The sequence below is a fragment of the Rhopalosiphum padi genome, chromosome 2, assembly GCF_020882245.1.
Source record: "Rhopalosiphum padi isolate XX-2018 chromosome 2, ASM2088224v1, whole genome shotgun sequence".
Classification (NCBI taxonomy): Eukaryota; Metazoa; Arthropoda; class Insecta; order Hemiptera; family Aphididae; genus Rhopalosiphum; species Rhopalosiphum padi.
In genome coordinates, this window is record NC_083598.1 from 73,791,761 (window position 1) to 73,814,599 (window position 22,839).

Here is a 22,839-nt window from a genome sequence, read left to right on the forward strand (position 1 = left end):
CACTCAGATGTTAAATTATAACAAATAAGTTATAACCATTATGGAAATATAAATATATATTTATAATATTTATCTGTTGTATGTCTAGTTATGACAAAAATTGATTTAACTTTTTTTTTAAATTCGGTGCAACAATCAGATAAATCCAGATTTATCCAATTGTTGAATCAATTGAGGCCGCACTGCAATCACACACAGTTTTCTTATCATATTGTACCGGAATTTGTTTCATTTGATATCTATCTATACATATATGCAATTTAAAATTGTATTTTATTACCAATAGACAAATACTCGAACTAAATACAGTTTACCTACCTATTCAGTATATTTAAATTGCGTTAATGCGTGATACGTTGGTTTTAGTGTAGACGTAGAATAGAGCAATGGAGTTTTAAACCAGTCATTCGACAATATATTTCAAAAAAGACATTTATTTATTGACCCCAATTTTCTTCGAAGTAAGAATTTAAATAGTAATTGTTTTTCAATAAACTGAATACTTTGATTACTCAGTGATTCTGAACCCGGAAATGGCGCAATAAAAAGTGTTGGACTTTACTGTTACAAAATGGGTTGTTTTACTTGAGCTCTGGTACGTGGTTTGTGTCTGCGGCGCATTTACGTTTCTGGACGATAATAATATACATGTGTACCTATTCAATTATATTCAATTATTTTTATTTATTTTGTCCCTCATTACTATAGGTACGGCCACCTTCTTTAGACAATACGCCTTCTCAGAATTCGGGTATAAAATATATTTTTGTTAACAACAATAATAATATAGCGCGAGCGATACCGTCACGGCAAAAACGCATTTTTGTTATTATTACATTTCGCTGCGGAAAAACATTCCGTGAGAACGGCAGCTGTCGCTGGCGTTTCATTCGTATACTTTATACATGTATAAATGCGTATCGTACGAATAAACGGCCATACGCGCGTATAATGAATAAAAAAACGATAATATACGAAAAACGCACACTAATATAATATGGCGTAATGCCGTAATGTATAACTGCGCCGTTCTCATTCCCTATTTGCGATCGTCGGATATTATTATTATTATTATTATTATTACTATTTGGGTCTCGCGCGCGTGCGTGCCGTTAAATTGCCTAATAAAAGCGCCGTCGTTGCAGGCGCGGCGGTGGTGGCGTTAGTGCCTTTACTCGTTGTCGTGGGGACTAGGGAACACATTATATTTTGTTAAAATTTATTTTATCACGACGTGAAAACTACTGTAAAACTGGTTCGTTTCGATGTTTTTATTTTATTGAAGCTGATATCATTCGATAGAGACGTGTTAGAAATTTAGAATATAGGCAAAAGTAAACATGGCAAAGTCTTGTATTTTTAGGTACCTGCTGTATAATTATAACATTATGTTATAAACTGTACACGATATTTTTATTACAATTATATTGAGATTAAAATTATTATTCGGGTACAGAGCAGTTATACTCTTATTAATAATTAATCAATACCGACAAATTTTTGGGTTCATTTTATTAAATTTAATATTATTATTATATACTTACATTTTCCTACATAAGATAATATTTTTATCACAAACGACATTATTGTGTAGATTTATTAAAATGTATTGCATCTCCTGCGTATAAAACTTAGAAAAAAAATAGAGGAAACTCTCTATACATTTAACACATGTGTGTGTATTGAATTTAATACACACACGAAATTATTGAAATGGAAATTATTTTATTCTATAACAAAACATGGTTTTCCTTTGTAAAGCGAACATTTTTAAGTTAATAATTCGTATTATTTATTTGTTGTTAATAAATAGTAATTATTTCCAACAAAAGTAATATTATATCATATACACCTTTTCATAACTGAGAAATAAAAAAGTAAAAACACTATTTTTCTTTATTTTGCAGAGATAAGCTTTATTAATGTTCAAAGCAACCATTTGTTTATTATGTACTTTAAAACATAAATTATCAATGTATATAATTTTAGAGATTATATGTTTACTCTTAAGATCTTATACAATGTAACATTATAACAAATTTGTATGTTTTATTATTTCTATACGTACTCATATTATTACATAAAAAATATTTATAAAAATAAACATCTAACGGTTTAATTGTTTAGTAACTTAAATATACAAAAATATGTAAATGAAATATTAAAAATATGCTTTTATTTATTAAACAGTTAACCATTGTGTTCAAAGAATTGTTTTCATGTTTTATATTTCGCATCTCAACTGTAGTGTACGCCACAATTATTCAAAATATGGTATTAAAGAATGCTAATAATAAAAATAAAAATAAATATATATATTTTAAAAAATATGTATCTTTTATTTGTATAATTATTTACTAAAGAATTTATTTTATTATAACCTAAATATTAGCATTTAATTTTTCAGTTTCATATTATCCAATATTTTTAATATAATTAGGTATATAAATTATTACATATACATATATTTATAATGTGATTTGTAAGTAACAATCATTGAGTAGGTTAATTAGGTTATATTTATAATTAAAATATAATGGTAAAAATAATTTTTAATTAGTAATTTAATTACATATTTTAAAAACTGGCACAAAATTCAAATCTTTACACTTATATGTGACTTAGCTGAGTTATACAATTTTAAACCAGCGAATGACCTTTTTGGTATAATTGGTATGAATAATTATGTAAGCTCAAAATACAGAACTCATTAAATAAATAAAATAGTCAACTACTAATGAGAAACGTTAGTCCATATACTATATAAATTTAATGGTGAGATGAAATTTAATTCACTGGAAGTCGTGCACAATGGAATCGTTTAAAATATAATGCTGACAAAGTGGAATGGAACAGGTGCATAATATATAAAAGAATCGACCTTAGTAATAGGTAATTATTTTATAATTTTGTGTGTTACAGCAAAAATAAAGTCACAATTAATATGAATACCTACTATGTTTATTTTAGTTGCTGTAAGTCGTAAGTGAACGATCAAACTTCAGATTGAATGATATTATTTTTCAATTTTTTTAATGTTTTTTTGGTTGTAATTAAGATGTTATCTACTCACAAAATGTATATGTTCAGTGTTCCGTTTTTCGTTAAAATGATTTGAAGTAATTCGATAGTACTTATATTATTAATTAAATATTACTTTTGTGTTATAAAGCACATACAAATAGTGATTGGTGATCATATCAAGTACCTACAATTAACAGAGAACTTATTTATGAACGACTGGAATTAGTTAATTTTGTACTTAGGCATTAAACAAATTATGAAAAAAATTTAAATCAATTTCTTTATACGATTTTAACTGGCTAGTCCTAAATTTATAGTCACTTTCAAATTATCAAAAGATAGTATGCGAATCATTATCAATGATAGCATATTTTATCCATAGACCTTATACTGAGTTTAAGGTCTACAATTTTATTATAAATGTTTATTATAATTTAAACTAATAATTTTAATTTCATTATTAGCTTCCACATAAAACAAGAGAATAAAAATCATATCTATGAATATGGATCCTTAGATAGTGATAACCAAATAGCGAAGAAATATATTTATATTTTATGTGAATATAATATGTCTGATTGAGTCTACAGTAAATTGTAATAGTTAGGTTTTTAGTAATGTTTTTACTATAAAATATACAACTATTATTATTATATTATAATTAGGTGTACTGTTACTTACGCAAGACTAGCTAGCTGGTACATACAATATTTACAAATAAAATAATCCAATTATAATTAATCGGTATAATTGTTATATTTAGAATAAATTTAAATTACTTGTTTATAAATAATCGACAAAAATATTAGTTAAATGCTTTTTGTTATTTTATAAGTATTATATAATTATGACTATTATTATAATTGTTTTAAAATATGCGTATTATTATGTTAAAATTTAATAAAATTAATGATCAATATCATAAATTATTTGTTTGTATTCCCGGTTTACATTGTTCGGGCAGGACCACATTTCCCATAACATATACGTATATATATATCGCGATAGTGTGATGTATGTGAACTGTGAAGTATTCGTCATTTACATTTCTGCTGCAGTGCTCTGCGGACTATTTCTGCTACGGTTTAATGGTTTAATATCGTGACTTTTATACACTGATATTAATTTATGTAATACTGTTAGTTAATTTAATCATGTCTCAATCGGTTCGTATTATAGGGTAAAAATTATTAGAACGATTTTCACAAATTCTATTGTACATTGGAAACGAATATTTTTTCAAGTTAACAACGATAGCATAATAGAGCTGATAGATGCATTGTTTGCAAGTCTGATTTCAAAAAAAAAATTATTTAATCAACAAAGTTTAATTATATATTTCTCAAATTGAATATTGATTATAAATCGGCGTACGTTTTATATAGTTTACAATTTAAAAACCTATTTAAAAATAACAGTACTTTTCATTAAAATGTAAATTATGATATTCTTAGGTTAGAGAAATACAATTGTATCTATAATTTATGACTAAACTTAAGTATAATAAATCATTGTAGAATTTTTATGAATAATATTTTAGTCCAGTGTTTTCCGACATACTTTAATCGTGGGACCTTTTCTATGAACTTGAACATTTTGCGGAACTCTCAATTTTTCGGTCTCAACACTCAAATCATAGTTCAAGTCGAAAATATTATGCCAATTTATTTTTTTTTTAATTCTTCACGGAATCCTTGTTGTTGGCTCACAGAATCTTTGGGTTTTATGAAACTCCAGTTGGCAAACACTGTTTTAGTCTATTCTAAAATGGCTCAATAAAATTTAAAATTAAAATAAACATAATAGGTAGTGCGTATCGTGTATCACGTATGTAATATGTCAGATTTAATATCACGTATTTTAATCAATCGACTTAATTACCTATAGTATAAAATATATTGATACTTCAGCTTGGTATAGTATTCATCATTTATCACCATAATAATGACAATATCGATTAAGATTCGTTTAAAGTATAATTCACGAAAAAAAAACACCAATATTGTAACAGAATACATTCTTTTTTAAAAATAAAACTGAATAAATTCACAAATGAATAATGATCCAATGCTAATACTTTAGTTATAACTTAAAACCCTGATTTTTTTTTTTTTTTTTTAAAAGCTATCCGGTCAGCGATTTTTATATTATGCGTGTATTATTATGGGCTCTTGTCCAATAAGTGCTCGTAAACATTATTTATGAGTAAAGATTTTCAAAGTGTATTGAATAATGAACATTATTGTAATGAATATTATATGAGTCACCTTAAATAAATAAATAAATAAATAAAAATTCCAAGTATTATAATATCAAAAATTAACTATCAATTTAAAAATCTGAAAATCAAAATAAACAATATAAAGAAGGACTTTCTTGTAAGATTATTAAAATTCAAACGAATTATAGCCGTCATAACGAATATAGGTAATACGTATATATATAAAATATTATTCATGTGTATTTTCTATAGACATAAGCATAATATTTTACTTAGATAAATATATATTTTAATCTTAAACTATAGACACACAGTATTTTACATAATCGCTAAAAAACTTATTTTAATCTCCTATTAATTCCCGCGTCTATTATTATTTGTTTGCAAGAAAAAATGTCATGAAAGTTATGGAGTTTTGCCGATAGGAATTCTAAAGTTGTTCAGTCAAGATTTAAAACGACATTTATTCAGACATTTCTTTTTTTCGTCGATTTTGTTTTTACTTCTTCCCCCTTTTTTATGTATACCTATTGTCATTCTCTCATCCATTATTTATTCGAATTTCCTTTCAGGGATCGTAAAAGTATGATTATCTATATCACGTATAAACAGTTATTACGAATAATATATAATATAAATATTATAATCGAACGCACACACTTGCGTGCAAGCGGTAGGTAAGGTACATAATTGATCATACGTCATAAATAACATTCGTGCACGAATTTAGTAATATTTTGAGTAATTTGATATTGAATGTAGCATATTACATAATATCTTCCATTGATATCTACGAGTCTTTATAAAGACAGCGTAGCGAATATATGTATATAATTTATTTGAGCTTTTATTGTACGTACGAATTACGTTTTATGTAATATAATAAAAATCTATCTTCTTCCAAACGTTGTTTTGGTTAATTTTTTTATGTTATCGTTCAAAAATGTTCATAAAGTCGGGTTAGCGCTTCCATAAATAGTTTTATTTGTTCATGGGGATTTATTTTTTCTAGATAACAAGTACGTTATTATATTGTTAAAATTTAGTACTTTACAGGTTTAGAGTCTTTGAATTCTCGTAAGCGTTTTTGGTATATTCAAAATTGTCATTACAACAATTATGTACCGAGCCTGGAGGTGTTTATAAGTTTTTAAATATCTGATAAACAAAATAATAACAAAATTAGCTTATTTTGTGGCGATGAGTGAATTAGAAAATAACTGAATTTATAAAACCCATTTTAATAAACGTCTAAATTAATTTTAAATAACCTATTAAGTAATTCTACTTTGAAGTGCCTACTTTGAGGTATTTAATATTTTTATTCTTGGACGAAATTAATTTAATATCTATTTTTAAAGTTTTAATTTAATGCTATTTAATTGTTTATTTAACAAAGAGCCAGTAATATTAATAATTATAATAATTTATTCGTGATTTTAATTTTCAAAATAAATAATATGTTTAATATTATTTTCAGAAATGGATCACATAATTTCTTTAAATCTCAATTCCACAAATTTGGTATAGTTCAATACTATAATATAATATTAGTAATCTATTATGCAAACTTTCGGTGTATTTACAGAAGCATAGTTGCGGAATATTATCGCTCAGCCATAAATGTTCTTTATTCACGGTACAATTAGTATAACTCTAGTACATCTCAGCTTAGTTGTACTTTGCTTCGGGAGTATAAGGCGTTAAGAGTTTTTAGACTAAGTAAATGGGAGTTGGGTTTATGGTTCCTCTCGTTTATACGTGGAAAATATGCGATTCGTTTGCGGTGGAAAATATATGCAATTCTGAGTTTTCAGTGTAGCTCAAAATAAATGTATATAATTAATAATTGTTTATTTTTATATTTTAAAATTAAATGAAAATTCTTTAGTTAAAATATATTTTTTATAATATAATATAAGATTATATAAAATGTCATTTTGTGTACTTATTGATTATATTTGACAAGTATAAATATTATGTAAATATTAGGATATCTATATTATGTAGAAATTAATAAGAAAATGTTCTCAAATGCTTATTGAATTATTCAGATAAGAAAAAAATTACCAATGTTCAAACGTCTATGTGAAAAGTAAAAATTCAATTTTTTTTGTTTAGATCTTCAAAGTAGTATTTTTTTATTATCTCGGTGATTGAGATGAAACTTTTTATATTTTTATCCTGTCAAAGTTTCTTTTATTATGTTATTATTATATTTAAAAAAAGTACTTTCATCTATATAGTGGTTCCTTATTTTATACTTTTGTAAATTTTTTTTTAATTATATGAAACCTAGTGTATGATGATGACTGTGAGGAATTTTGTGTTAAAATTACAAAATTAGATCAAATTATTGTTTAGTCAGATAGCAAAATATTTATATGAAAATAGTTTCCCTGTAGGAAATATTTATGTGATTCGCAGGTTGCTCGGCAACAGTCATTCACTATCGAATTAATTATAAATATCTCAACCTAAAATTCAGTCATTGTTATCATTCTCGATAATATTATTACCTATACAATAAATAAATTATTATAATAATAACATAATAATATTATTTTTATGAAGGGATAGAACATTTTAAATTTACTATTATTTTTCATATTTCTTCTTATACCTTTCTCTTAACCTAAATATTCAAACTTAAAAATAATTAAAAAATTCAATGAAAACTATACGAATATTTTTAAAAAATATTGACCGATTAAAGTATTTTATTATTTACAAACTATCATCTTAAAGCATTTTAAAATCATAGTACTTGAATGTTACCGCTTATCTGATATTAAAATTTAAAACCTTAAGTCATTTAATTGGTTTTTCTTTGTTTTTAAAGTAAATAAGTTTAAGTTTATTACAAATAAATTTATATATTTTTTTTTATCAACATTCTAAAATATAAATTAGAAATAAATTATCATATGAATCGCATAACATTTAATGATCCTTACTGCTGAAACGTATTCGTTTGTATATGCGTAGCAACGTAAGTACTCAAAATGGTAAAGTGGAATCTTTATATTATTTTACAACGGTAAATAAAATAAAAAAATTATAATCGGTAAAAAAACTAATAAAAATAATTCAATTCATAAATATATGACGGAATACTTATCACGTCCTCTAAATTAGATATAATTACAACATATTCTATAAATTCAATCGGCCATATTATGCATAATATCAAGTATTTCTACAGTAAATTTTACCATTAAAATTAATAAACTAAGTTGGCCAAAACGAAATATCCAATGTGCATAATAATGTCCTCTGTTGTACACCCTTATAGTTTTGTCTTTATTCGCTGATTATTATCGATGCCTGTCAATATATTCTGATACGTTTCAATACCTACTGCTACATATTAATATCTGATTAAATATTTATCGATACATGATTCTACCTATCGACAGTCGCTTTCAACTTCATATATTGCTTGTTTCATAAACGTGTATTAATAAAAAACAATAACATAATAACAATTGTACTTGATAATTTTTCTATATTAAAATCACCTCCGGTGTGTTACAATATTTAATCAAATAAATATTTACTATAATAATTCCTATAAAGAAACCGTGTAAAGCCACTTATTTGTTTAGGTTATGGTATCAAGTGGTATCTAAATGAAAAAATATTATATAAAATAAATTATTGTGTACGTGAAAAACCATATAATATTCGTTTAGGTTTGCATTTTAATCGTTATTTTAAGAACAAAAATTAAAAAACTCATATTTCGGATATCAGATTTTTTTAAATTCCATTTTTGCGCAACTTTGCTGAGTTTTCATGTTTTTCTTAACTACGGCGTAGTTTGTAGATTTAATAATTAGTAACTAGTAACTTTGGTTGTAATTGAAACTATGATGGATGTTATATAAACCGTACCTAAATATACGTATATTTATATTTTTCTTTCATTTTTTGTATAAATTAATTTAAATTGCTACTAAATAATAACCATATTTAACGGTTATATAACATATAATATAATTTTAAACATATATTATATTATTAGCTGATCTTACAAATTAAATAAAGCCAGTGAATTTTCCCTATCTTAAACTCACTTAAACTACACATATTTTAAACACAGTTATTCGGGTGGTTTTGACAAAACATAAAAAACAGATCTAAAATGATATGCAACTTTAAACTATTTTCTGTGATCAATGGCAACCCTATACAAACAAAAAAATGTATGTTTTTCGTGAGGCTCTTTAAAATGCAACGAGATGCTCATCCTCATAATACTCGAGTATAGGATAACTATGCACCAAATTTCAGAACTATGAGTACGATAGATTTGGCTGCAGATCGCTTACATACGCACACAAACATTGTATTTTATTGATATAGGTAGTTTATCCTTACTATGCATATAGCTGACACTTATCATCGTAATGATAGTTCGCTGTGTATAATAATAACATTTTTTTTACCTATTTATATTATACAGTGTAGTACTGTAGTATAGTAAAAAAATCAAAAGTGATTTACATTTAATTTAGGTGTATTTAAAACAGATAATATAATATAATATGGGTGGGAGAGTATAAGTAAAATGTATCATTATAATGACTTATAAAGTGACGAATCAAGGCTAATGCGTGTATTTAGATTTAATTCAAAAAATTAATAACGGGTTGTGCTATGCTGATATTTTATTTGTTATTTTTTTATATACCGCTTTGTCAATATTTTTGTTTAAGTTTAAATTCAATTTACAAATTTAGGTTTTATGTATACGTACTATAAAAAAAATGTAAAAAATACAGAATAACATTCACGATACACGATGAGTATATTTTTGATTGGTTTATAATATTATGTACGATGTATCAACTTCGAATATTATTAATATTATTCTTTTAAAATATGTTAGATATTTTTTATCATATATTTTTAATATTTATGTCGTTTTTATATTCTCGATATATTATAATGATGTATTACATTATGTATTTATATATGTATTTGGTAATTTGTTTGTCTGTGTTTATATGTTTATACACGGATAAAAAATAATTTTGTTTAAGCATCGAGTGAATATGGTTTATGCAGTGAGTTGTTATGGTGTTCCGCATGCATAAAAATAAGTTGGGTTGAGGTACAAAGTGTTGTAGACATAATATAACAACGTAAATGTGAACTTTTCGAGACATGTAAATAATAAATATTGTATATGATACCTACACAGTGGCGTGGCATGGAGTCATCAGTGGTGTAAGTAATCATTAAAAATTATACCTACCTCTTTCGTACAACGCATGAATCTATGTGTAGAAGCTTACTATAATTTTGTTGTTTCTTGTTTACCACACTTATAAATAGTATAATATTAACGTATTTATCATAATTCATCACTCGTCATAAAATAATTATCCATATATAAATATTATACATAATTATGTAAATAATCGTTTATAAAAACATTAAATAAAAAATATCGACTATTGAGTAATAATAGTTCGAACTTGGAAGTCAATGAGTGGCGGTGGCCGATGACAGTCCCATTGTCGTATCGATACAATGGAGTAAATATTATAATGATGTAGATTAAAACCACGATTGGTCGTGTAACACATTCGAAAATTATGTTTGTATGTCAGTACCATCGTAACATTACCCTTTATACCAATTCCAGTGCAATAATTACATTTATACTATGAACTGTAATAGTCTTATATACAAAATAGAAAATGAAATAGGTATCGCTTACACACGTGCCATATTTCTCATACTTATAGAAAATGCATTTTTGACTTGAACGTCCGTGTACTGGAAGTTCGGGAGGGGGGGCATTTTATCGAGTATTATTTTCTGGTTGTTTTCTTCCAATAGTCGAAACGCCCGAAATTGCCGAAATCAACGATGTTATTTTTAAATTACTAACAACTAACGATAATATTATCATATCATAAAAATAATAGTGTAATAGGTGACAAAAACAAAATTTTATAATCTATAATTTTATATCATTAGAACTCGATTATATGGCTTAAGTTTTAAATTTTAATATAATAATTTAAAAATATATTCATAACGTTTTAATACTGAAATAGTAGTAAGCAGTGTAAACGTTGCTTTCATTATTATGTACAAGCTCTTTCCTCTACATATCAACAAATAACTCCCGGCACAAGTTGTAATTAACTTCATGTCGAAAAGCTTACATTGTTTTAAAGTCGCTTTGCAACATAATTTGGTCCGTGTATTATTGTTTGTGAACACTTAAATATTTAAACTTTTCTTTTGTACAATAATCTTTTCTCAACTATAAATTATCTGTTAAAGTTAAGTAAAAAAAATAAAATAGTAATAACGTACAGTTGCATCAAGTTTTTGGTTTAAATAATATTATTATATTATTATGGCCGCGCTGCTATTTTTGAGGGTTGATTATAATATTATATAATATTATAACATACCTCGTTTTAACAAAAACCAAGTCGTAATAAAATCAAATACGAGTTGCCGCCACAACCCTTTTACTGTGAGTTTTAACTCTAATAATCATTGTTTTTATTATAATATTATTATTACTATCATCGTTGTCATCACCACATGATGCAATGTAATAATAATTATTACTGCCGTTAAGTATTTTATATTCCCCTGACGAAATGGACGATAAAAATATTTTAAATCCGAAATATAAATAGGAAGGTGCAGAACCTTTATAACATTTGTTCATCCCACCGTTTTCAAATAAAATCAAAAATCTATGATTATATTGTACGGATAGCTGCATATCGAACGGTCTACGAGTACATCGCACGTGTACTTTATGTAAAACGTATTTAAATGGAAATAATATTGTACATTTTTTTCCCTTACAAGACTCGATTATACGCACCGATAACTTGTTGTTTTGCGGTACACGGTGAGTGTATTAAAGTACAAAACACTACGGTTGGCTAGCGCAACACTATACCGTGGTCTATCACTGTCTAGTCACGTCACGTCAGTCAATACTTTAGTAGCCATGACTACTAAGTCATTGTTGGTCGCAGTATTCCCTTTAAACCTAACCTAAATGTATAATGTTATTTATTACGCTTACACTGCACTTCAGAAATTGCAGCGCACGTTTGGCTGGTGAAGACTGGCGAATCGGAATTTAATAACTAAAAAAAACACGAATTTATACAGTACACAGCAACGACAATAATAATAATTATGTCACATATAAGTACGGCGCGCCTTCGGCACTTATATTAAATTCCGGTTAAAGCAGTTCAATTAAAACGGAGAGAAAAAAATCGCTTTTTTTAAGACATGCGAATGATAAATTGTCGCGAGTAGAAAAGTAACGGCTAACAACAACACAACAACAACAATGTACACGGCGGTATAGTCTTCCGTTTATACGAGAATACATGTCTTAAAAAAAACTGTACGAAATATAATGCTCAAGACGGGCAATTTTACACGATTGTCGCTTGCCTGTGCTCTAAATATATAAGCCTGAAAAATAAAACGACGGGATGATACGTCCGCGCTAAAAAATAATAATAATAATAATAAAAAAAAAAAAAAAAACTTTGTCGCTTTTATTCCATTTTTATCTTTTCCTTCTACCTCCCGGTTTATCGCACGGCCGAGGCACGGGAATTAATTCAAGCAAGAAAAACGACCAGATAAGTGCTACAAAAGGCCCTTTGGCGCAGCTGGTTGATAAACGATGAAAGCCCGACGCCTTTCGCGTCGCCGTCGCCGCCGCCGCCGACGATGGCGACACGCAGCCTTCCCACCGCCGACTCGTGCTGAATTTCACTACCTTGGACAAAACGTTTAATTCAAAACCTATCCTCGCTATTATATACACCTTTTCGCGGTCGAATGTTTTCCCTTACAACCGGTGGTACCTCCCCGCGCACAATCGGATTACTATCGCGTAGGACGAAAACGTTGCCGTACTCGACGGAATTAAGTTAATATGCAGAATAAATTATTATGGGAAGATTATTATTGATAAAATATACATCTCATTATAACAGTATAATATTATGTTATAATGATGTAAGCACAAAATTGGCTTATGTGCATGTAGGAATTGTGATATTGTGTGTTCTAGATGCAAAAAATAAAATTATGTTTACAATACCCGGCTAAAGGGTCTTTTTATCAAGACAGTACTAATATTTAGCTATTTTCAATACAAGATATTAATGGGTGTGCTGTTTTATTGATTTACGTATAACGTATAATAGGTAACAATGTTATGATCTGAAAATGTTTACTACCTTCGATTATGGCGATCGTTATATCTGATGTCATTTGTTGAAAAACATTTGTACCTAACGGTTAAAAAACCCACCGCATGCGTTACATAAAGCAGCAAATGCGAAATCAATTATTTAAATAATTTTATTGAAAGACTCAGAAAATCAGATATATTAATAAAATAAAAAAACGATTTGAGTTACTTTAAACTAATAATCTGTATGTATCTATTACTATTTATTATATAGAAATATATATGTTAGCATTAACGTATTAAATGTCATTATATAATTAATTCACTATAATAGGTACCAACCAAATAAAACTAGTAAAATATATGTTTTAAAATGTAATCAAGTATATTTAATAAAATCTCTGTTATTCTCATTTTGTTTATTTGACAACATAATTATATAAATAATAATTTTATAATTTATAAAATAATTAAATTAATTTTGAGAATTAGATTTTTATTTTTAAACGACGATATAGTAGTCATTAATATATGGCTCATATTTTGAAAACAAGGAATGGAGGATATTGGATGAGAGGTATTACGAAAAGCTAAGTAACATATGTAGACGTCATAATAGTAGAAGAAATAATAAACAAGATTAAAAAGAAAGGCAATGTATGGAGAGAACAAAAAACATTGGTAAAGATAATATTACAGGAAGATCTGAAAGGAAAAATACAGTTGGAAAGACCTCAATTGCCCTGCCACTACTACATAAAGAAATATATCTAAAAAATTCGTCCAGATATAGATCGGAACGGTGTGGTAGCAGACCAATATGTTAAGATATTTGGTATAAAGGGTCGCAACAAGAAAAGAAAGAAAATATTATATACGTGTTCTACTTTATAGGCTGATATATGGGAGCGAATAATACTATCGAAGTATCTATTATAGTATTCAGTTATATACTTATATATATATATATAGATCCACTACAGCTGGGTGTATAATATTATTGTGTATAGACGCATAGTGATCAATTGTATCGCAACGAAGCCTGCAATAATGTTATATACTTGTAAGCTATTATATAATACTGCGTGGTACTTGTATTATTATCGTATTGCGGAAAGAATGCGTACCTGTATACAGAATAGTAAATATAAATGTATTATATATATATATACACACCTGAGGTAATCTATTTAACGTAAAACACTTTTTACTTTTATAAACATTAACGTTTTTAAAAATGTTTCTCTTGCTGAGTCTTGCATAATTTTAAGTCAAGTTAATCAATATTTTTATCGTTATTATATTTTAATATTTTAGTATACTATTTTGAATGTCAACATACATTTTTAATCTCATATTTCGATTCAAAATATTATTCGGAGTGTTTTGATTTATAAAAATCAAATTTTGTACAAGTAATTTATTATAGATTAAAGTATTTAAAGCTTATTAGATAAGCGGAGTAATGGACCAACATTTTGCGAGGTACCCCTGTACTACTCCACTTCGCTCATAAAACTATAAATACTTATAACTTTTAAACTACTCATGCAAAATGTTGATATTTTGTACATTGGAATATTCTAAAAAGTATTCTAAATTCACATAAGGAATAAAAAATTCAGGTAGTCATTAAAAAAAAAAAAATAAACAATTTAAATACGAATATGACAAAAACAGTAAAAAATCGTATTAGTTTTTTAACGACATACAGTTTATGTTAAAAAATTATTTTCACAATATCTATATAATTAGTATCTTACATTAGATGAATTAATCGTTATACTTATTATATAACGTGCGCGTATACAATGAGCTATTGACGCTATTGTGTATTATTGTGTGCGGTAATTTGATTAAACGGAGAAGTCTCCGCCTGCAGCCGACGACAGTGACGAACCTGCGGCGGTGGCCGCGGTGACGGTTAGACATAGGTACGGGTTACGCGAAGTCAGTGGGGGGGGGGCTGAGGTTGAGAGGCTGTATCGATGTGTACCGTAATCGATACACACAATACGACAAGAACACGCGCTTGGTATACGCTATATTTTCGTTAAAACAGCGCGGCGGACAGCGAAATGATGTTTTGGGGCCACGTCACCCCTCTCGGAGATCGGATGGAAGAAGGAGACTAGCTGATCGAATGGGATAAATACAGTTATCGGCAACGTTTCCTTGGTATCGGCTCCACGTGCGCGCTTAGGTACATATATATATATATATATATATATATATGTTATGTACGACGTGCGTTTATGTAAGGCTGTGAGTTATCCCGCAAAAACGTGTGCCGGGAGTTAGGGGCTCGAATCGTTTATATTTTTGCTGAGGGATAAATCGTTTTTCATGTGGTTGTTATTTGTATTTTTTTTTCCACCGATTTCGATTTGTAATATCGTTATAAGCGTACTTATAAATATTCGTTCGAGCATCTGCACTATCATGTAGTATTTTTTTTTAAATCCATAACACATGGTAGAGGGGTGGAGAAGATGTTGTTAAAAAAAGATTGATAACGACTTTGAAAACAATCATAAAATTTTTCAATACAAAATATTAATTATTAATATTAACATTTAAATATGATTTATAATCATTTATTGTAAATGATTGATTGAGTTTAGAGGATAAAATCGAGAGACAAAAAGGCTCATTATATAAAACCTTTCCTGACGATATTCGTGATAATTATAAACCGTTTGTGGAAAAAAAATGACATGTAAAGTACTAAACTACTATAATGTATAATAACTTTTATTCTAATAAATTATTGAATTTTAACATTGCTACGACTATTCTTATAATTGTATCTTTAAAAAAAAATGTCTAATATTAATTACAATCGAAATTATTACGTAGTCAAATTATTTATGTTACACCTTCTATGGTTGTATATTTTATGGGTACAATAATAAACAATTTAACATATTATTATTATTTGAAGTCTGTTAATAATAATTACGTTTAACTATACATTGTGCTGTTTTTTCCGGATTCACTGTAGTATTGTCAACGACGACGATAATAATAACGACTCAAAAACTTTCCTTTAAACTCGAAATAATAAAATGTCTTCACTCGATTCATGGAAATGTCTGACATAATATTGTCACCATAATGTCAATTCTAAGCATCGTATTATTCGTATTGCATTGTATGATGTATGTAATACGCACAAGGCATAACTGTACAATAATATAACCCTTCGTTAGTTTCCATTTATTTTTTTATCATTATAATTACGAGTTATTGAATGCATATTATTGTTATTTATATACGCTCGTGTATTCAAAAGATGAAAAATATCTATATAATAACGTACACGCGAAAAAAATATATTACGATCAATAATATTAATTCATTTGATAGGACCTTTTTTTTTTTTGAAAAAAAATACCCATTTTCAAATCCTTTTTCACCATTAATGATGTTAGAGATAGTTAAAAGGAGGAGATAGCCCAAAGGTCTTTATTAATGTATATTTATTGCCAATTTAACAACCCAAATGTGATTCGATAAATCTAGTGGTATATATATATATTTAAATTCACCACATTAAATGTATCGTCAATTCATTTGGCCATTTCTAATAGGTACGTGTATTATTATACGCATATACGTACTCGATTTGGTTTGTTTATAACTCGGTCAAGGCGTTAGTTGAAAATAAATCGAAGTGACCTAAAAATATACCTAAGGGTATGAAAACTAAACACAAATGTATACGTTTTAATTTAGCAGTGTATTTTACTGTACAGTTTAATAATTGTAGGTATATCTCAAAATCTTTATAATACATATCTAGATATGAACGATATGATACTACATTTTTCAATTCAATCTGTTCAAATAAAAGCGATATTAATAATGATTGTGGCGTGACATAATTATAATATTGATTTTTATAAAACAGCTATGCGCTTAGCGGCAATAATTGTAGAATGTGTATAGTGCAGTATATACTAAACTGTTAAAGTGATGTATGTGAAGTGGGACTTCTATCTTAATCCGATAAATTCAAAAAAATAATGGCATATTTTTTAATATGTTTGACAAAATGAGAGCAACTTTTTAAAGATGATATTATAAAATAGTATTTTGTGCATATTTAAAGATATAATGTTCATAACTTTTAAACTCTAAAAATGTATGCGAATACATTCAAAATATCGCCCTAAAATAAATATTTGATTGTTTTAATATCATTATAAAAAGCCTTAAAAAGTTTTACCTATTATTCATTATTTAATAAAAATATATTATGTATCTTTATTGTTTATTGATAACTAATAATAAATAATAATTTAATAGCTCTTAATTTTTAACAATACAATTAGTTTTTATTTTATAATAACAATATTATATTTTTTACATTTTAAATTTTTACTAATATTTTATGTATGATTTATAGGGTTTTACAAAAAATGAAATAATAGAAAAAAAGTCGTTAAAAATGCATTTATTGCTAAAAATGTAAAAATATGCAAAATAAAATGTAATAAAACAGCTTCTACATTATACGAAATGGATATATAATTTAGTCTTCAATAAAATAAAATAAAATAAATGTAAAAGTCATAAACATTCTAACCCTACTCACAATATTCTAATGACATATTTGCAAATTATAAAAACTATCTAGCAATTACTACATACATTTTTTTATTGTAATTTGTAAAATATTAAGACAATTTTTTGAATCGATTGGATAATTTTATGGGGTAGACGCAACTCCACGAGCATGCGAAGTTGTGTCAAATTATATGTGTTATTGCTACCTCGTGGGGCTTACACGATGATGTATAGGCGGTAGTTCATATATATCTACTTCGCGCCGTGTCATCTACTAAGACCGTAACGTAGAATCGAGATAATGAAATTGCACATTTCGAAAGAACGTGTGGAATTTAGTTTCGGTATAATAAAATATACATTTATACTTAATTCCTTAAACCAGCACCCCCCCCCCCCCATAGGATTGTAGAGCACACAGTAACCAAATTTCGAACGGAGGTTATTATCTGAAAACGAAATTTCTTCATCTTTCCATATAGAGCGTTTCGTGAGTACACTATATTACATTGTATTATTAAATGATAAACGAAATATATTATCCTCCGAGAAACGTGAAAAGGTCACGTTTTTCGATGTGCATGACCAAAAAACTAATCTGATAAATGTATTTGTAATTTCTACCACCATATACATTATTACGTTGTGTACATATTTTACGCTCTTCGTTTTAAAGGACGCTCGCTGTGAATATAACGATTACAGTTCTAGATTTTCAGCAAGTTCTTAACAGTAACAATCGTTTATGTCCCATATATACATATGTCATATTATACAAAAATATAAAATAAAATCGTCATAACGTTACGTACTAATACTATATAATATATATTATAATGTAGACAATGTAGTACCTTATTCATACAGCATTATATTATTATGAATGATGACGTATAGTTATTACGTTAAAATAACAATTCTTGGAAAAATGTACTTTGGAAGAAATTATTTTGTTTCTTAACCTAACCAGCTGTGTGTCTACTTAAAAGTTTCGAAATTAAATTTGTCTAAAACAGATATCTGTTTAAATTCGTATAACGTCATTAGACAATTTCAAAGTTAATTTTAAATTCAAACAAACAAGAATCAGTAAAACAGTTTATGAAGAATAAGTAATCTGTTTTCATAACCTATTAAGAAAGAATTTAATTATGTTGAAATTTATTCAAATGCTAAGTGATTTTTAAATATTGTTTTATTTCTGTGCATAATCTTATGGATTAATATTTACTCCATATTATGGAGAACATAAAACTTAATATGTTTAAAATGTTTTTGAAGTTTTAATTAAATGCATTGATACTATAAGAAATAGCCTATCAGTTTAATATAAACAAAACTCAAAGTAATAACAATGAGTATAACGATAAACAACTAGTTCAAAATAAAATACTAACAAATATTTTAAAACCATTTAAACTTTGTTAAGTTTTTATAGTTTTGTATTCTAATTTCAATTAATTCAGATTTATTCAAATCAATTCAAATTATTGTTAATGTTGAAAAAGATAACGCTATCAATTTAAATGTTTTTTTATTTTATTTTATATTTTTTTACTGCAAACATCTCAAATCTCAATCTCATTGTCATAACTTTAATTAAAACACAACAATTGTTATAGCGTACGACTTAATTTACACAAAAATGCATGAACAGAGAAATTTTGAATTTCGTCGACCAGTAAATATAAAATATAATGTAATTCAGTTAATAAACTCGTTTTACTGTACAATCTTCAGACTACAGCGTATAATATATATATAATACTTATATCAGTCAAGATTTAGGAGGTCTATTATTCTTTTCATGAAATATATTTTTACTATGTAGATTTTCGAATTAATTTAAAAATATATAATATATAAAAATATTTATTTCACGAAAATTAATGTTTAAATAATAAATTAATATTTAATGACAATACGATGCAGATACACGATATTATATTATAATATTAAAGTGAATATGAATATAATAATATCATTTTAATATAATATCAATATTATTGACAACGTGAATTTAGCTAATTGGCAAAAAATTATACTAATTACGATATTTTTTTTATATTTGAAGCAAGGATATAGTGATGGGACCATAACATGCCTTTGAACCGGACTTGCGTATAATATACGATAATTAATCTCTTATGATAATAAATCATGTAACATTTGTTCGATTTTGCATTCTTTTGCCTACCGTCATAATATGTGAGAAACAACCATATATTTATAGGTTAGGTTTGAATATATTATATATCGTCGATGCAATAAAACATAAATATATTTTTATTTTGTGACCACGTCTTGACATATTTTTACCGTACACGTCGTGCGTGTTACAGCATACATATATGTAACATTAACATACCTATAATATGTGCATTATATTTTATTACAACGGCTTTTTGATTTTTGTATTTCAGACCCGTGTCTCGTGCACTACTGCGGAAGGGGCGAGGAGTGTGCCGCCTTGGGCGGCGTTGCACGGTGCATATGCGTGCGGAAATGCGGTCCGGCCAAGCGCAGGGTGTGCGGAACAGACGGCCGACTGTACGACAACCGATGTGAGCTGCACAAGTCCGGCTGTTTGTCCGGAGTCAACATAGAGATAGACCATTCGTTAAAGTGTTTCATACCTTCAGGTTAGTCAGTGTCCGTAGGAGGCCGTTTATTATTTATCCTTGTACTTGCTGGAATATAATAGCTTTACAAGTGTCTTATATTACATTTTATATATACATATATAGTATATACATATAATATATTACATTGCAGCATCGTTGTTGTCAGTGTTGGTATACAAAACTGTACGTCTTATACAACTGACCCATGATTAATGTTTATAAAGATTACATAAACTCACTAATATACTCAAAATTTGTAAAATATCAATAAATACAAATTTTAATTGAATTTATCAGTACTAAATGTACATTATTTACAATAATGTGGTCAATGTGGGTACTGTATAATGTTATAATAACTTATAACGAATACGATTTACCTATGAAAAATTTAGTAAGTGCAATTATTAACCAAACTCCATGGTTGAAAGTAGCTTCACTATTATAATATTTTATTGACCTATAAAGGTATTACAATATGCGATGAATATATATTTATTTTCATCTATCAATTATAAATTATACATATTATGAATTATGATTATTATTAGCTCCTAATGCTCTTATCAGTTAACATCGAATAATTATTGAATATTTTGTTAATGGGTTACAAAAGTAAATTTTTGTGGATAAAAAAGAAAAAAAGTTTTTTATAATTTGGAATTTAAAAAAAAATCTATTATCTTTCAAAATCATAAAAATTGAATTAGAAAATTAGTGTAGCCAGTAAAAAAATGTTTAACATAAATCACCTCGTGTGCGTATATATATAGAGAGAGAGATATTAAATGTGTTGTACGTATTACGTATGGATGTGATGTAATTGCGTTATGTCGTCCACGATAAATCAATTATGGAACCAGTGGAAATGACGAGCGAATAAATCGTTTTAAATCCGATCACATACATAGCAACTCGTAAGACTATACAGTATACACGTTTTCGAATCGGCTATAATTCAAATCGTAAATCGATTAACAAATCTTATATGTATATATATATATATATATATATATTATATATAATATATACGAGAAAAATTGTTCCCTATATTTTATATTAAATACTATATCTATGTGAAATATATTTTACAACTTCATCGGTCAAAGTATAAAAAAATGTGTGATTTATATAAGTTATAAGTGTATTAGTGTATATCATATTTTATATATACCGAGATTGAAAATAATGATGTTTCATGATGTTTGTATAGCGTCCAAAGCAAAGAATGTGCGAATCCTACCGAAAACCGCAGACAACGCCATTGAATTGGAAACCAAATCGAAAGAAGCGAAAACGTGCGGTTCCCCGCAATACGAAATTATGAAGGTACTGCTGTCTTAATAGTTGTAATAATTACGAAATAAGCGGAATGTAGCATATTTTGGAGCTTTCGGGTGAAGTGCTGCTTAATCTAAAATTATAAATAAAGAAGTTCTAATTAATACTCTTTAAAAAGTGCTCATCGAACGCAAAGGTTCTAAATTTAAAATCGTTTTCGTTCTATTCATGTTTTTTTTTTCAAAAAATAATGCTGTATTTAGGAATATAATATGTTTCAATATTATCTGTATGATTCATAACTCCAAGTAAAAATATTAATATTAAGTTATCTAAAAAATACACTGCTGGTTTTCAGGGTAAAACTCACGACTAATACGTAAAACTTTAACAGTTGTTATTTTAGATAGATAATTAAAATTTCTATTTTTTTAATAACGATTCGTTGGCCGTCACTATATACCGGTATTCCGATACGTCAGTGTGCAGTTGATACTCATAAACAAATTCGATATGGGACGGAAATAACATGTCAACATATCACTCACAACTACAATAAAATGTTTAATAGTGGATGACAGAAAATTTGTGGATCTTAAATAACGCTCAGTGAATAGCATAGTAATTATGTACTGTTGTAGTTGATAATTTAGTTCATAGTCTAATATCGAATTATGTGTATACATAAAGTGTAATATGTATATTAAATATGCGAGTAATATTATTATAATTAGGGTCCGAAGTTCAACGAAAAATGCATTATTTTTTGGATGCTCTATTATGATAATGCATTCCAATAAGTACAATTTGTTTCATGTAATAGATATTTTATAAGCTTTCATTTTGTACTTTTTAAGTATTTTATAGCATTTTATGGTCATTTTCACAATTTTTAGTGCATAATA

At 27.1% G+C, this 22,839-nt stretch overlaps 1 protein-coding gene across 2 annotated transcripts in view; it reads left to right on the plus strand.

Moving 5' to 3' along the window:
• The window catches only part of LOC132919959 (follistatin-related protein 5-like), a 134,300-nt gene that overhangs the window by 96,119 nt on the left and 15,342 nt on the right, over positions 1–22,839 (plus strand). For both annotated transcript variants that reach the window (XM_060981922.1, XM_060981923.1), the window contains exons 4-5: positions 20,453–20,671; positions 21,867–21,982. In XM_060981922.1, the coding sequence (XP_060837905.1) occupies positions 20,453–20,671; positions 21,867–21,982 (335 nt within the window). The remainder of the gene's footprint in view (positions 1–20,452; positions 20,672–21,866; positions 21,983–22,839) is intronic.